This window comes from Clavelina lepadiformis, chromosome 3 (assembly GCF_947623445.1).
Source record: "Clavelina lepadiformis chromosome 3, kaClaLepa1.1, whole genome shotgun sequence".
Taxonomy (NCBI): Eukaryota; Metazoa; Chordata; class Ascidiacea; order Aplousobranchia; family Clavelinidae; genus Clavelina; species Clavelina lepadiformis.
Genome location: NC_135242.1, coordinates 1,087,228 through 1,104,322, shown reverse-complemented (window position 1 = coordinate 1,104,322; position 17,095 = coordinate 1,087,228). Strand labels below are relative to the sequence as shown.

The 17,095-nt window shown below is 38.4% G+C and overlaps 3 protein-coding genes across 5 annotated transcripts in view; 2 read left to right on the top strand and 1 right to left on the bottom strand.

Annotated features, from left to right (window-relative positions):
* Positions 1-1,498: 1,498 nt before the first annotated feature.
* On the bottom strand, positions 1,499-7,824 carry LOC143450121 (serine/threonine-protein kinase Sgk3-like). Of its 2 annotated transcripts, none has more exons than XM_076950543.1 (15): positions 7,634-7,824; positions 6,985-7,068; positions 6,684-6,832; positions 6,537-6,621; positions 5,725-5,786; positions 5,027-5,168; positions 4,374-4,549; positions 4,089-4,194; positions 3,836-3,922; positions 3,589-3,684; positions 3,356-3,463; positions 3,172-3,222; positions 2,873-2,962; positions 2,608-2,691; positions 1,499-2,458 (listed from the first exon to the last, which is right to left on the bottom strand). In XM_076950543.1, exons 1-15 carry the CDS (start codon positions 7,721-7,723, stop codon positions 2,372-2,374), a joined length of 1,497 nt encoding a protein of 498 aa, XP_076806658.1. In that variant the 5' UTR covers positions 7,724-7,824; the 3' UTR covers positions 1,499-2,371. The 2 variants fall into 2 exon arrangements, with proteins under 2 accessions (XP_076806658.1, XP_076806659.1); XM_076950544.1 differs by lacking the exon at positions 7,634-7,824 and adding an exon at positions 7,345-7,392.
* A 3,843-nt stretch (positions 7,825-11,667) lies between these two features.
* On the top strand, positions 11,668-15,532 carry LOC143450383 (uncharacterized). Its single transcript, XM_076950903.1, has one exon. It carries the CDS (start codon positions 11,711-11,713, stop codon positions 15,056-15,058), a length of 3,348 nt encoding a protein of 1,115 aa, XP_076807018.1. The 5' UTR covers positions 11,668-11,710; the 3' UTR covers positions 15,059-15,532.
* Positions 15,439-17,095, top strand: part of LOC143450384 (uncharacterized) — a 63,285-nt gene continuing 61,628 nt past the window's right edge. For both annotated transcript variants that reach the window (XM_076950905.1, XM_076950904.1), the window contains exons 1-5: positions 15,439-15,623; positions 15,742-15,843; positions 15,987-16,120; positions 16,665-16,811; positions 16,980-17,016. In XM_076950905.1, the coding sequence (XP_076807020.1) occupies positions 15,557-15,623; positions 15,742-15,843; positions 15,987-16,120; positions 16,665-16,811; positions 16,980-17,016 (487 nt within the window). In that variant the 5' untranslated portion in view covers positions 15,439-15,556. The remainder of the gene's footprint in view (positions 15,624-15,741; positions 15,844-15,986; positions 16,121-16,664; positions 16,812-16,979; positions 17,017-17,095) is intronic.

The following is a 17,095-nucleotide window of genomic DNA, read 5'->3' as shown; positions in this document are numbered from 1 at the left end:
TGCAACATAAGACCTGTACTATTGAGTCTTAATCTGTAAAGTTTTTATTCTGCGCGTGGAGCGAAATTTTATGCGCAGATGAAACAATACAATATGACTCGGTCTATCTAAATTTTTCATCCATTCATTTTATTTTTCACCTTAAATGTGGTGAACGAAAAAATCTTCCCGCGCAACTCAAGTAGGCTAAGCCATGCCTTGATACAAAACAGCAGCATTATCAGTTCAAGGAACTGAAAATAAGTTAATTGCTGAACCTAAAACTCTCACCTGATTTCATTAATTAATTTCAATTAAAGTTAACACCTATTGGATCCCAACAACTGCACCCTAATAATAAGACTAATCTGTTCCAGCAGCAAACAGATCTGAAAATCATTGTCGTCGTCTGCATGTTTATTGTTATGTAGTGAACCGTGACCGTGGAGAAAGTAGAATATGCTCCAAGAGAATAAAAGAAACAAACATGACGTCATGGGCAAAAGAGAAGTTTCTACTCATGTGTTTAAATCTCTTTGGTGAGAGCTACCGATTTGATTAGTCTATACTCTATACTCTATAGGCAGGTTACAGACTAAAAATTGCCAAAAAATGAGCGTAAATCAGAGTTTGTAAAAGAAAGAATTTTGACAGAAAGAGTGGAACTCAATCATAAACACAGTGAAGCTGCAGGAAAAAGTGGAATTTATCGATCCTTGTTAATCGAGACACGTTAAAATCAAACAAATTATGGTTGAGAGTATTTACTGTAAATGATAGGAAAAATTCATCAAATAACTTACAAATATGGCAGCAGCCTGACAACCAGAATCGCCCAACATAAGAGTAGAAGTAGTATAGCCTACAAATGTGCACACAATAAAATAACCTAAATAGGAATGAGTGAGGAGAGCTTAACGAGAAGAGTACAACATAAGATGATTGAGGGAAAGGTGAAAAGTGGAAGACCAAAGAAAACATGGGAAGAGACAGTGAAGGATGATATGAGAAGGAAAAGTTTGAAGATCGAGGATGCCATCGACAGAGGAAAGTGGAGGCGTCGCTGCAGACAACTGGTTGACCCTGAATTTGTTTCAGGATGAAGACCAGGCCTGAACAACAGGCGAATGGAAGATGAGGAAACATATTAGCGGCAAGTATGTCTGTAGCATTTGCCAGCTAGGTGGCGGCAAAACGTTTCGTGTCTACTTGCCACGCTACATAAAGCTGACTTCATAACAAGCGGACTATTGCTAGTCAAATGACGTCACTTCCTAGACGGTAATTTAATATTTTCTTCATCGGCCACAACCCACGACAAGAGGAAGCTGCGCTTGTTCAGTTCGCTTCCTTCAGTCAAAGCACTGAAAATTTCATCATAGTGACGACCTACATAAGCCAGCTGGCACGAATTCTTAGATTGAAAAATAAAAGACAAACTATTTTTGGATATTTTGAGTAAAAATATAGAACAACTTTAATTTCCTATGATCGTTGGGGAATCGATATTTGCTGTGGGTACAATCAACAAATCTTTATTTTATTTATGATCTTTATATTAGAGGTTACAATTTTCATATAAACTGCAATAGATTGATGATAAATCACATACTTGGCATTGGCAGACAGGAATGCTTACAAGAAATAGGCGTAAAAACAAAGTAAGCTTATAAGAATCGGGAACGACATAATGCACTGGGAATGGAAAAAGTACCGGTGTTTCATTGTTCGAAATTACAGGAAATTGTGCACGTTATTGCTGCGGAATAGTTCAACACACAAACTTGCATTGCACTTTGAACCCTGAGCTAATTTAAACAGGGTAAATATGAACTTATATCAAAATTGATCATTTAAGGAGAGAAGTAAAAAACAAAGTTAACAATTTCCACAAATATTATCAAAAAACCGCAGACAACTTAGTCTCAAAACAATAAAATGAAACTTACTTAATCAAAAAACACAAATTTGTCTCACATTTCCTCAAACTTTATAAGTTGGAATAAAACAACAACAAAAATAAGGGAACAATTTCGCAAATATTTATAATGGCGCTATCATTTGAACAAAGTTAGGCATACCGTGTTAGTATAAATATGAAAGGCTGATTAGGTGTACATTTCAAGCAATAACTACCTAAGTAAATCTAATAAAGCAAATGATAGAAAATAGGAAAGAGATCATATCATAAAAACAAAAGCCCAGAGCAGCGAGTAAAAATTTCCGAATTAGTACCGGGCATTAAAAATTGCAAGATCTCGGCAAGTGCATAAAAGTGAATGAGTGAGCGGTTTGTTTGCTTCTGGCAGAAATTGTGTCCCTGCTTCACAGGGTGTCGAATTATTCTATGTCTGTTTTAAAAATCATCCAAAGGTAAAACTTCCCCTAGCCACTAGGAAGAGAGGAAAGTGTCCTCCACCGGGGGAGCATATGAGAATCCCATAAATGCGTCATCCGCCTCCTGCACGCTCGCGCTGACCTGTAGAAAGAGAAAAGAGAAGATTGAAGAGCGTGCTCACTAACCAGAAGCGACAAAAGCAAATGAAGCTGCCCAGCCCACATCGTATTCAGTTGAAAGGAGAAATGACATTAACTTATGCATTATTCGGCATCCTCTCACAAACCAACCTTGGAGTTGATTTCATTCAATGACTTCGTGACCGGCTCACGAATAAATTCAGGATCAACGTGTCTTAAATCCTCTGGACCAGTCTAAAAAAAGTAAAAATTTGTTCGAAACGTTCAGTTTAAAAAAACAGTTAATCTATTTAAAATGAAATGTTCAAAATTCAAAAATATTTTGCGGAACAAAAGAAGGCAACTTATTAAAAAAGAAAAGAAACTTAAAATCAAACTTTCCAAACAAGATCAAGTCACACATGATAGCACTCACCACGTTAGGATTGTACGGGGTCGGCATCTTCTTTGATGTCAGATGGTCCCAGTTGATGGTTGAGAAGAACACGTGCTCCTTGATGTCAAGCTGAGAAAAGAAGGAAGTTGAATCTCAAACACAGGCAGCATTTTGTAAATTAACTTTGAAATTTGTTGCACGTAATCACTAAAATATCACATATCACTGCTCATGGTCAGGTACATAGGAATGTGCATGTAATTGCAGCAGAAGCAGGTCTGAATTATTTCGCTTTGATGTTAGATATATCTATATATTCTACACGCAATAAAACTTACAAAATCTCTAATTCCTGTTCCAAGCCGATATTCTGGTTTCTTTTGAAGAAGCTGAGACGTTAAAAAACTCAATAAAACCAGAATAGTTGTCAGACCGAAAGCAAAATTATTCTGCATATTTCAATGTTGTCTATGAGACTATGACAGAACTTTTGTAATCCCGCCACATGCAGACATAGCTAACCTGTTCCAGTATGGTCTTTGCAGCTGTGGACACTGTTGGACGAAGACGAAGCGGCTTGTACAAGATGTTCTCATACATTTCATGGGTATCTCGCGAATAAAACGGGGGCTAAAATAACATATAATAAGCACATGAGAGAACAATAACAACTGCTGTCTAGTTCAACCTAAAATGAAACGCGAGCTATAGACATCAGATAAAACCGACATAAGCGCAACTGCGGTTAAACTCACCAAGCCGTACAGCATCTCATACAGAACTGCACCAAGACACCACCAATCAACAGCCTTCGAGTAAGGCTGCTTGCGAAGGACTTCTGGAGCCAGATACTGAAAAGCACATCACTCGATGAAGATGAATTGGAGAACAAAAGCGCAATGAAAAATACACAGTTGCTTGCAGATATTATGGCAAGCTTGGATTTATTATATCCGAGTTTGTTAATTGCTCATGAAAGCATACTTAAAGCGGTTTACAAACCTCAGGTGTGCCACAGAAAGTAGTCGTGGTGTCGTTGCTCACGATGCCCTCCTTGCATAAACCGAAATCAGTGAGTACGATGTGGCCCTGAAATAACATAAAAATCTTACCAGGTATTTTATGAAAATCTTCATTGAATGCAGATGCAATTCATTACATGCGAAAGATTACTAACATGGCCACCACGCCCATGCACAAGGTAATACCAATCTATTATTAGGGTCACATTTGGACTAAATAATCATTCGCTTACATCAGAGTCGAGTAAGATATTCTCCGGTTTCAAATCCCTGTATATGATGTTCAGTGAGTGCATGTAGCCCACTGCGCTGGCAATTTCGGCGGCATAAAAACGAGCTCTGCAGGAAGTGTTTATTGACTTTAACAACAACAAAACAAGCTGCCTGCTATCGCATAACAATCGGGTAATAATTTGTCAGTGATAATATCGTGCGGGCACCTGCCCCATTGTATTCAGAGCTGCTCTTTTCCTGTCTATAGTTGCTGAATTATTTTAATCGCACCACGCAAATCTCACCGTGGTTCGGGAAAGGTTCGTTCTCGCTGCAGGTGGAAGAATAATTCACCACCATTGACGTAATCAAGGATAAAATATAATTTTTCCGACGTCTGGAAACTGTAATGAAGACCGACAAGGAATGGATGTTTCACGTTTTTCAGCAAGACGTTGCGTTCAGCCATGATGTGCTTTTGCTACAAACACAGAAAAAAATTAAATAAAATGATGTCGAAATTTGAATTAAAATTACTGACATTTACATAAATAGTTGCAAGTTAAGTTTAAAAGTTGAAACAAAACACACTAAGTTTGACACCAGAATGACAAGTTTTGCACAAGTATAATTTCGAAATCATATTTGTACAAAAAAATATAAGACAGCACAGTTTAAAGTTATGAATTGGCCTTGGGCTATAGATGTCAGTCATAGACGCTATAATCTAAACTGACACAAAACAACTCACCATCACATAATATCATGTTTAAATAAAACTATTTAAGTAAAACTAGTAACTAAGATACAAACAACGCAGGCAAACAACCCTGGAAAAAGACCTGCTCACAAATAACTAATATATAATTAAAGCTGGTCTCGTGCATGTTTTGTCTTAATGTAATCGGCCTGTAAATTAATGTCACATGATATGGACCAAGAAGCACAAAGTGCATACTTCGTTCCTTTTCATAATGGATTTCTTCTGCAGAACTTTAACGGCGTAGAACTTTCCCTCTTTCCTGTGCTTTGCGAGAAGAACTTTGCCAAAACTTCCTTTCCCAATCACTTTCAGATAATCAAAGTCATTTGGTCTTGCACTGAAGTCAAAGCAAACTAATGTCAGATTAATTGCTGCCTTGAAATTGGTAGCAAAGTATAATTTCTTGGCGTGTTATATGTGTATGACTAATTTGAAAGGATGTCATACTTTTCTTAAGGTTTGCGGCACTGTAAGCAAAGGCAGGTAGCAAATATAATTTACCATGTAGAAGTTGATAAACTTATTTACAACGTAGACGCACGAATCACAATTAAATGATGTTTTTACCTCATAAGTTCATTGAGGGTAAGAAGCAAGCAAACATTATAAGACCTCTTCTATGAGTAACGCAGATTGGGCATGACTAATGCGTTGGTTTACCTTTGCCAGACACGCATGAACATTTATAGAAATAACAAGCCACGTTGCACCAGCAGAGCACTTATGACTCTGTGTACCGACACGAGTGCAGATGATACGTAGTTTAAATGACCAACCTTTAATTACGTGTCCACCCATTACATAATTGAAACGTCGACACATAATATGCCTCATTGACACACATTGTCTTATACAAAGTAAACGTTCAATTCAAGTACAAGCAAGCTACTTACTATGGATCTGCAGATGGACCCAAATTCAACTCTTGTGCTTGTGATGATGGTTCATTGCTGGCCTAAGCAAAACAGAAACCATTAAGTGATTGAAAGTATAATTTTGAGAAATGTATTTTCCAACATGAATTATAATAGATTCAAATTCATTTAAACTTTACTCCCAAGTTTTCATTTACTCCCAGCTGCAAGTTACTAGGCTATAGCAGGAAGTGAGGTCACGACATGTGGGCTTGCGTTTTTAACCTGGAGTAACCTGTAGCTACGATTTTACTTAACTGATACATAATGAAATCGTGCAAATGCTTAACGAAGGCATTCACAGCAATGCTTCAAATTAAAGATCCTTTCCCCTGGCATTAAACGAGTTGTAAATCTGTCAGCACACTCAGTCATTAAAGGTTACCTCAAGTCATGCACACGAGTGACGTCATATACAGTTTTTAGAATTATTATAGAAGACTCTGTGAATGTTGCGGCTTTGAATTTTGCAAACAATTTTAGAAACGTGTTCAGAAATCGAATAATCTATTTTTTTATGCAACAGTCACTCAAAGCCTTCTTCTGATCTTAAACAGGTAAATTTTACATGTAGGCCATAATATGAGTGAATGTGTAACGGTGTGGTATTTGATAACACACTGCTGGGGGTAGGTTCCTCCCACGAAACAAACAGGCCGACTACTTTGTTACAAGGTTAAGTGAGGGCTGGCGAGGTCTGATGTGAAGCATTAATTACTTTCATCACAAATAATGGAGATATAGCTGTTAAGTGTAACAATAGGTATGTGACAAAATTGATGGACAAATACCGAATTTGTTGTTGTTTCGCCTTCATCGCTGTCGCTCAATCGATTTCGGGGATTATCCAAAGCTAGAAAAGCTCGAACATCTGGGCTGTAAATGGCAGATACTTAGACATAAACTTCTGCTATTTTGTTGAACAAACTATTTCTTACTGTTGCAGAACATTGAGATGCGACACGATGATGTCTATGAAATCATTCAACCCATCTCGCCGTTGTCGAATGAACTCTGGATCAAAGTTATTTCCAAAAATTCTTTTTGATGGAAGCCTCCACTGAATGCTCGGAAACTGTCTCTTTAACTGTGTCAAAAGTTAGAAAAAGTTTTAAGAGACCAAAGCAACAAAATAGTTTCCTATTCACCGGCTCCACTTCACACAAGGTGTGGGAGTTTTCAATTCCAAAAATACTCCACTCTTCAAAAGAGACATTATTGTTAAAGTTTATGACTTACTGAGTTGCAGAGCTTATCGAATTCTGCATATCTTCGAAAAATGAACCACGTGTCTTGCCCAATGTGTACTTGGACTTTGTAAACCTTCAAAAAAATTGCAAAGCATAAAGAAAACTTCACAACAATTAATCAATGCAACGGGAAATGTTATAAACTGCATGTGTATGTTCATGCACAAAAAGGCGACCATTTTTTAAGATAAATCTGTATGGTAACCAGCAAAAAGTAAACACGAGGAAGTTGCATAGCATAAAGAAATTTCACAACGAAAATTATGTCATAAATGTTTTAAAGCAATGGTAGTTGTTATATATACAAATATATTCAGTAAAACAATATTTAATAAACGATATAACATACTTTATACGTTATTAAAATCCTATTTAAAGTCATGGTTCATTGGCTATGGATTTCCTTGTTGTGGATGAGATCATATCTTAAACAGTTTATTAAACCCTATTAATACTTTAATCCTATTAAATGTATATAAAAAGTAGGGCTATAGTATGCTAACTACGTTCATGAAATGCATGTATTGAAAGATCTTGCATGGAACTTTGTATAATTGCAAAATCACGATAAGTAAAATAACAAAAAGAAAACTTGCAACTTTCAATAAAGCAAAATATATCTACAAGGATGGACTTACCGTGAATCTCTTTTTACTTTCTGTGAATTGGTCTTTTGATAATTTTATTCCGGCCTGCATCAGGGCTTGTTTGTTGTCATTATTTTCCATTTTACTTATTTCTTCAAAGTTATAATTTGTTAATTAAGCTAGACTGGCACATCAGGGTTATTTAAACAAGCTTTGGATAAAAAGACCTGCAATGAAAAATAAAAATCAGGATGTATCACATATCCTAATAAAACTTAATAAAATCTTCCTTTCTTGAAAAAAAATACACTTTCCTGTACCAGCAATTAGTGAGAATTTTGGTCAAGGGATTAGTTTTAGGTTAATTTACACTTCGGAAAAATTAATACATATATATGCCATTTTTAACTTGAAAATTAGCGTACATTTCGTATCACAGACTAACTTAATTGCCATTTATCGTATTCGTATTTTCCTAACTATTTCTTCACATTTTACAAATTTTTCCTTGCTTTGCAGATGAAAAACTGAATTTTTTTGGAAGATTATTTGGAGTTGGGCATGAACCATAGTCTGATAGTGGATATTGTGGCACACACATGCACCAAAGACATCAAAGTGCATGATATACATTTTCGTGATTATTCAGCTTTATAAAAATTAGAGGGTATATTTTTAATTGTTCGAATGCTAATTCATATCTTAATAAATACACAAAGAACTAAAACTTCAGTAAACTGAGTGCACGCCAATGTTTGTATCGTTGCACGCTACATAAATTCTCGTCCAAAACACCATACTTTTCTGTCTTGGGAATGGGCTGGACGCTAATACAACAAGATACATATTTTGGGTCAAGTGCAGAAGTGCACAACCAAATGACGTCAACATTAGAGTTACTGGGGTCTAGTATAGAAATGCAACCTATGGAGTGTGGTTGCGCTTCTGCACTAGACCCCATAATTTTCGTAACAAATCACTTTCTTCATCGAAGGCTTAAATTAAGCTTAATGGGTACTGTTCTATCAACCTACAATGCATGGTCTATGCTGATGCTTTTAGCAGCTTCCACAATTTATATGTGTGAATATAGGCCTACTAGCTATATACCGTACATCACTGTCGATGCACCAGAGAAGTTTCCATCTTGCAACGAGCAGTATTATTTCTTATTTTCCCATCCCACTGATGTACAGCATTGAAGCAATTTTTAATCATCAGTTGCTTGAACACATCATCTTCTCGTCTGCTTAATTTCGCTTTTTCAACTTATGTTTTATGGATTTAACTAATTATAGGTTTAATGGCCGTGCTATAGTTGTTACCAGCAATTATTAACGTTATTTTTTTCGAGCACGTTTTAAGCCTTTTCGGCTTAGTCTCTTTTTCCTGTTCATTGGCGCGTGTTAGTAACAACTGGCTTGTTTTTTCCTCCCCACTGCACTTTTGACGAAAAATAAATGAATAAATGAAATACAAAGGCTATAGAGACAGATTGCACCAGACTGCCCGAACAAATTTGCACATCAACCAAAACAATAATTCGCACGGTGTATTCCGGTGAAAGGCCTCACCAACCAGCCTAAACAGTATCAGCTAATCAGGTGCATACCAACAGCAACCAAACGCTAACTTCAGTGCTAACAGCTCAGTCTAACTTCAGACCTGGCGCTGTATGTCTGGCAGCAAAACAACTTGTGGCGGCTTGGCTCGCTTTTGTAAAATCCTTACGTCTTTCGTAGAAATGTGTTTTCCAGAACAATTGGAGTTTTTAAACTTTCAGTCCCGCCACATCATTCTTATGAAAGAGTTTTCCAGCTAGTAAATGGAGTTTAAAACTTGCCTTTTCAGAACACTGCAAACTACCGTTGGTATATTTGAAAACTTGCTACGAATAACTTCGTGTGAAAGCTCCTTATTTAGTACGTTACCAGGTCGCTTCCAAGTAACTGTTTCCAACTTAACCAAATTTAATTTGCATTGCAAACACACCGATTTTCACGTTCACACGCTTTGAAATGTTCATGCCTTTTTTGTCATATATTTCCGCCACATCGCAGCACGTTTTATAAGCTTGAACTTTTGTGTGAGACTCCCTCAGAGCCTCAGAACCTCAGTCACAGACGCGAAGTTATAGACATATGTAATACCGTACTACTGTAGTTGTGGTGATTGAATCAGTAGACATCGTGTAAACAGTCACATGACTTGTGTTCTCGGTTATTTGTAATATTGAGAAAGTGTACAGCACCTACAATAAAAGCCTTTTCTGGCAAACGGTATTTGTTATAAAATAATACGAACGTTCGGCTATCAGAAAGGTTAGAGAATTCTAACCGCACGCAACAATAGAGTCAGATACTAATGTAGTAGGTTAACTAAGTCAATAACGTAACGTAAGCTAAGACCGATAAACTCTGCATCTGTATCTGCATCTGTCGGCATCAACCTCTACATCCTAAAACGACCCCAACCTCTACAAACTAAACTTTCCTGTTCCTTGCATTGCAGACATGTAACGTCTTGCTCAGTTTACATTCCTATGGGTAGCCTTAGTTAATGTGATTTCTTTTATTTCTTTCATTTCTTGCCTTAATTAACATAAGTTAATGTGATTTCTCCTTTTAACTGAATACGATGTGGGCTGGAGAGCTTCATTTGCTTAGTGAGCACGTTCTTGATCTTCTTTGGACAGGTTAGCGCGAGCGTGCATTTATGGGATTCTCATATGCTCCCCCAGTTTGACAAACTCTGACTTACGCTCATTTTTTGCAATTTTTAGTCTGTAACCTGCCTATAGAGTAATCAAATCGGTAGCTCTCGCTGCCTTTGCTGATCCCATAAGAACCATTGAAAAAGCTGGGTCTATGATAAATCCCATGTTGTGTACCCGTTGGCATTATATCATTTTTGTTTCTCCGTTGTTTTTGGAAAGAAAAGCAGTAGGCTATTTGTTACTTACTTTACGCAGTTCGCTACTTGAATATTAAAGACAATTTTATTCTTGATGTGCATAAAGAAAGTAATCGTACGTGACCGAGTTATAATGTATCGATGTTGTGATCCAGCAATCAAAACGAAATGTAATCATGCGAAACGGGAATTTGGTTTTGAATATCAAAATAAAATCTGATTCTTCCTCTGAAAAGATAACACGAAAAGTTGGAGTTGCGGTTGGTATTGGAAAATAAATTTGACCTAGAATGTATTTGATTCTACTGACAATAGGTTAGTCTGTTGTACCGTTAATGCAATGGAAAGCTAGGCGTATAACCATTGAATATATAGTAGAAAGTAGGCTAACAGAAACGGGGTTGGAAAATATCTGAACATGGATGTTTTCGGCGATAAATCGTGTGTACAAATACACAAGTTTCGACGTGATAACGTACAAGCCACTAAAGCCGTAATTATTTGTATATTTACTATAATTCGGCGTTCAAGCATCCAACTTAGCCTGGTTTGTATATTATATCAGCGTGAAAGTTGGAACATGTAAAAGGTATATGCGTGAACAGTGATTTCTAAGGTACGACATAGCCTACTTAAAAGCTTTCAGTGAAGTTCAAGAAATGAATTGTTATTCAGGATGACTACAATGCTGAATACTGTGCACACGCAATACTAATGGATAGGCTAGGCTAGTAGATTGTTTGATTACAAATTATCGGACTCCATCTGCCCAATTGTTAATGCATGTCTCAAAGCCAACGGCATGCTGAGTATTGAACCTGATTGACATTATCGCAAGTCTCGTGTTCAAACTGCTCTAGTATCTAACTGGCAATATGTATCAGAAAACAATTCAGCTACATGTGTCTGTGTAACGGGTCAGAAACAATGTTGGAAAATTACAGTACAAATGCATCACTCATACCCTACTGGAAAGTTTATCTGGCTCTCAAAATTGGCTTGGCGCAGAATTGCTGTGTTGCCTTATCTTCTATATTACAACTATTACATTGGCATGGCGCAAATTTTAGCATTACATTTATTGGCGCATTTATCTGGCGCCCTGAAAACGAACTTTCCAGTAAGGTACTAATAATTACTGAAATGGACCTCATCTGCAATTTAGTTAATACATTATGTTTTACTGTTGTCAGGTTGTGGACTAGGTTGTCAAAGATGGTCGAAATGCCTGCTTTATCACAAGGCATACTTGCCAATAATTCAATAACACCTGACGTTGAAATCAAAGCGTGTCAAAACGTACCAGTGAGGGAGAAGCTGCTTGTAATCAAGGAAAAGCAAGAAGCAAAGAAAGCGAGCTCAACGAAACCTGAGATCACACACAAGGAAGTTTGCTTTGAGAGACCCTACTTGACGGGACCGCCGAAAAGTTCATCATCTCATAATAGCGCACTTCTGCTAGAGGTTGCGAAATTATCAGAAAAAGTTGAAAGTTTGGCAAAAAATTCAAAATTACAGAACAAGACTCTGGCGGAACAGCGGACACTTGAACTGGAGAAAAAACTAACTGAAGTCACTGATGAAAGGTTGAACTATCTCGAAAAACTTCAACAAGATCAAGAGAAGTGGAAAGCCCAGTATTTAAAAACAATCGAAAGACTAAACGAACCAGTGCAGCCAGCCAAAATTGCAACAGGCAAGAATTCATTGAGACCCTATCCTGTATGTAAGGAATCTACAACCCCAATTACTATGCCAGCGGAAAAAGAGAGTTTGCTTGTGACGCCTTTGCCCAGGAAGGAACCTCCAAAGCCAACAAGCTCCATGCAGCCTGGCAACGGGCAGTTTTTAAAGGATATTTTGGACCAGTGCAGTGCATCTACTCCTAATCTTGCGCAAAGCAGTAAGGCTGACCTGAGGCAACAGTCTTTGAGCCAAATTCCCATTAAGAGCAATTTGTTTGGTTCAGGTCTGCAGCCCAGCCCTATCCTCCATAAACCAACTTCATCTCAAGCGGTGGCGAAACAAAATGAAAATGATTTGGAACGGAGACAGATTGCAGAAAAATTCCCATGCTCATTTACAGACTACTTGCCGGTCTCTAATGCAACTCCGGTGTCAAGAACCCTGACAAAGACTGTTCCTCAGTCAAGTTTGGTCGAAGAGTTTCGAGGAAAACTTCAGAAGCTGGTTGAGATGCGTTCTAATCTGGAAAATAATCTTGCCACTGTTCAAAGAAAGCAAAAAGTAAGCAACTTTGCAGTAGCAGCTCTGGCTAATCAGATGAAAGATAATGATCTAGCACTTTGTGATGATGACACACTGAAGAAATATTGGATAGAGAAGATTGTGGATGAAGAAATTTCTGCAAATCTAGAAAAGGTTAAGCAGGAAGTTGCCGATGAGATCAAAAATAAAAAGTCCAATAAACCCAAAAAACCTGGAACATTTGTGAAGAAACCTGAACCAAAGTGTGGTGGGTCGACATCAAAACAGGACAAGAAAGTGAAAACAAAAACCAAACAACACCTTTCCAAAACCAGAGCAAGATTTGCAACTGATGTGAAGACAAAAGATGAATATCAAAATGCTGATGAGAGCCTTGCAACCCATGTGTATGGAAAGGCTGACTACCACCCTCACCGAACCACTGTGCATCAACCGTTCATGCACGTTTCTCCTATCAAGTCCCCAAAGTTTCGAACCAAACGTGCTTTGCAAGCAATTCCTGCTCATTATGTCAGATCTGAAAAGTCACAGACGTCATCGAGTCCCGTGGCAGTTCATGGTCGGTTTCTTGCTCCTACAGCAATTTCACTCGGTCCTCCCCGCATCCATGAAGGTGAACCAGACCCGCTCGTCATTCCTCCAGCAAAACCAACCGTCGTTGTCTCTTCCACGAAAAAGCCAGCGCAGAAAAAGAGGCAAGAGACACCGGAGCCAAAAGAAAAGCGGATCGAGATCATTTCTCCAGATGAAGACCTACCCGGGAATTTTACAGCGCTTGACTCAAGAGAGCTTGGTAAAGTGGATGTTGCTGGTGATGAGGTATTGCTTGATGGAGAAGGTGGTAAAAAGCCTCCCCCCGTTAATGCCCCTCCTCCTCCACCTCCTAAACCTTCTCCACCAAAAATTGACCTCAACTCTTTGATGAAGCAGCGCTCGGATGAAGAGCAAATGAAGCGGTGGGTTGAGCAGGAAATCATGGCTCAGGTTCTGCAGCAGTTGTTTCCGGAAGCTGCCGAACAGGAGGCACAAACTCCAGATTTTGACGCTGATCACATCAAAGACATGGTAGAAGAGGAGCTTAGAAGGAAGGTGGAAGAGCATCTCAGAAATCGACAAACTCCAAAGACACCAGAAGAAGATGTTGAAGAAATTATTCCTGAGACTCCGATCCCAACACCAAGTTCTACTCCAACACAGAGCATCCACGAAGATCCCAGCACTGTCAGCATACATGTGATGAAAACACCTTCAATGTCTCCACAGTCGTCTATTACAGAAAGCCCCAAGTCAGAGGCCACGTCGTTGCGAACGCCATCCATCGAATCAGAGCACGAGATCACTCTTATTCCCACCCCTGCAGCTACTCCTGTGGCAAGCAGCCCTGAAGTCTCGATCAAAGATGAATCAATTGTAGATTCTGTGAAAGAATCAAGTGTCTCTTCCCGTGAATCCCTTCCTGATCCCTGGGAAGGCAAGTCACCTGATGAAGATCTTCATTTGCATAAACAGCATCATCCTGATCTCATATCCGCCCCAGAGCCAACTCCAACTGAGATCGTGGTGAGGACAGTCACACCTCCTCCTGGCCCTAAGGTTGTTTACTCCCCTACCTCGTCTGAGAGCTCGAGCAGTGAGACGAGGACCGATGATAAAACAATCTCAGAAGGTCAGCTTCTAGTGGAACACGGAGAAATGATACCAAAGAAGAAGCAGCCGCTGATGGTTCCTCATGAACTGGAGGACTACGTCAACCAGCAGACACTGAGAGACGCGAATGAGATTGACTTTGATCCAACAAGCGAAGGAGAATTCCGACCCCAACTTCACCCTCCGTATGTTCCCAAGAAAAGCAGCAATTACGTCGTTGATGATCCAGCCGGTGTCTATTCACGTCCACGTAAACCTCTCAACGCATCCAACTCAGAAGATCTGAGCGTTGGTGAAGTTCCCCTGGAAAAGAAAGAGAAGTTTCGGAGGTGGAGAGCATCGAGGAGAAGCCCAACATCAAGTCCGCCTCAAGCAGCAGGTAGAGTTGATGCCACGCTATCGGTCGGTGATCTGGAAGATTCGAGTCTGGCATCATCATCTCATTCTCTCGGTATTGCTCCGGATGTTATCATGGTTACCTCGGCAACTCCACGGCCAGCTCCTCGGAGTTTGCATTTTGATCCGAGCAACGATCGACTGGAGGCAACGCAGTCAGATATTCTTCTCAAAGACTCCCTGGATGACCCGCTTCCTAGACCAAGGAACCAAATGACTCTGACATTACCGAGCACCGACCCTGCAAGCATGGCATCTGACACAGACGATATATCAGTGCACGAAATCTAAGTTACGCTAATTCTGAAATAATTTTTGCAGCGCAACCTACACTGTGGATATCACTTGCTCCTTTTTACATATCGTGTCCATGTTATCGTGCGTGAAGTGTTCCATAAATGCATCGAACATGAATTAATTTAGCATTTGGTGAAATCTCTGTCATCTTCGTTCAAGTATCTGATTAAACTGGAACTTGCATTCATTCATTTGCACGTGTTAGCAGATTTTATGTATTTACTTTAGACATGATATTTATCCTTAATACAGGGTTTTTCATTGTTATTGGCAGCACGTTGCATTTATTTTTCTCTGTTTGTGCAGAAATATTTAAGTACCAATGTCTTTTCTTACGCTCTTTACATAAAAATGTATAAAATAGCAGATTTACAACAATTTATTATTTATGAAGTCTTGTATCTATTTACTGATGTTTAATGTAGTTTTCCAGATCTCTATGAAAATTGTGCATTTGATGTCTCGTAGGTTGGTAGGGGATAAATCATAGTAATGATTGCGCGGGAACATTTGTATGACATTGCACTGAGGAAATTTGTGACAACACATGACTGCCCAGGTTTGTTGAGTTAATGAGGTTAAGTTTCAATGAATGGACAATTAACAGGCACTGACAGGCAAATTTTTGTGAGTTTTCTGCTGGAATTTATATTTTATTTAAATTTATCTTTCTCCAGTTTCCCATCTTGTTCATTCTGAGCCGGTATGTCGACACAGACGAGGCTTGATTCAACAGCTTCTGCATTCTATCTCTTACCAAGCAATTGCGTTAAGAATAGGTCGGTGATCAGTATATTTTACCCGTTTATAATAATCTCAGTGAATGTTATCACAGATATTTTATGTTCGAAATACAATTTCGGCGTAATAATGTTTCTATAATTTTCGGCGGTAATGTTGGCTTCTGTTTTTCTTATTTTAGAAATTGATCGAGACATGTTCAGAGAGACCATCGAGACACTGGTTCAGATGATAAATGAAATAAAGAATCTAAACGACCAAAACTCTTCAAATTACTCCCCAGCTTTATCATCGGCTATTGATGCATACACAGAGGCAAGTTATAAGATTTTTATGTGTTTTCTTCACGAGAGCAGCAGCAATATACAAAACTTGCCCTAGTCATGATATGTTTGGTTCAGCATCAGCGTAGTGGTTGGCAGCTGGTGTACCACGCTGTGTGTAAGTGTAACTGTAACCTGAACATGCTTTTGTTTAACAAAAAACTTTATAACGTAACAATGCGAGCTCATTAAGTAAAGGTTGAATTACCTTGGATTGATCAAAGTTGATGAAATTGGCGAGAAGTCACAGTGAGAATGTGACTGCGGCATAATAAATGCTTTTTTAGCAAATAATTAACCTGCCCACATTCGAGTTTGCTGTGCGTTGTATAGTACGGTACACTTTCTTCAATGGAGAAAGGAGAAAGACAAAAAATGATGTAATGTCTACTTGCTGTTGCTTTATATGTGATGTCATAAGTGAAATTACAGTTTAGTTGAAGGGTGGAAGGGAAATTTATAAAGAAAGTTTATGGTGCATTGTGCCATCGTTTAATTTCATATCAATCTCTCCGTGATCATGTCTCTATTTGTAGGTGCTGGCCGACACAAACCAATGTGCTGTTCATAGCATCATTGAAAGCAAAAGCAGATTTCGAGTGATCGTGGAGGGATTTATGAATGAGACTGCGCAGTTTGTCGAACAAGCCCAGGAAACTCTCACTCCAACTTGGATAAGCAAGGTTGGTCCATTTTATTAATAATAACTTTTTAACAGTTGTAATTAGTAATGATTATGGTAGGTATCATTTTAATTATTAATATCGAAAGTTATTAATGTTGTTTCTTCCGTTAGTTATGAATTCCACCATATTGCTGCACTGCATATTAAGGAGTATCTTTGCTTTCAGATTGTTGAAGATTATGAAAGAAGAATTGAAGTTAAAGGTATCCAAAATTCCAAATCTTATCGTTTGTTCAAAATGCTTTGGTTGTTATTAGCAAGATAACATAGAAATCATGAAAA

What these genes read in the sequence shown, in the direction of transcription:
- LOC143450121 (XM_076950543.1), bottom strand. Translation starts at nt 7,723, where the DNA reads ATGGAAAATAATGACAACAAACAAGCCCTGATGCAGGCCGGAATAAAA. An exon ending in ATATCTTACTCGACTCTGAT is followed by an intron (nt 3,923 to 4,088) that starts GTAAGCGAATGA and finishes ATGTTATTTCAG; the next exon opens with GGCCACATCGTACTCACTGA. An exon ending in CTTTCTGTGGCACACCTGAG is followed by an intron (nt 3,685 to 3,835) that starts GTTTGTAAACCG and finishes TGTGCTTTTCAG; the next exon opens with TATCTGGCTCCAGAAGTCCT.
- LOC143450383 (XM_076950903.1), top strand. Translation starts at nt 11,711, where the DNA reads ATGGTCGAAATGCCTGCTTTATCACAAGGCATACTTGCCAATAATTCA.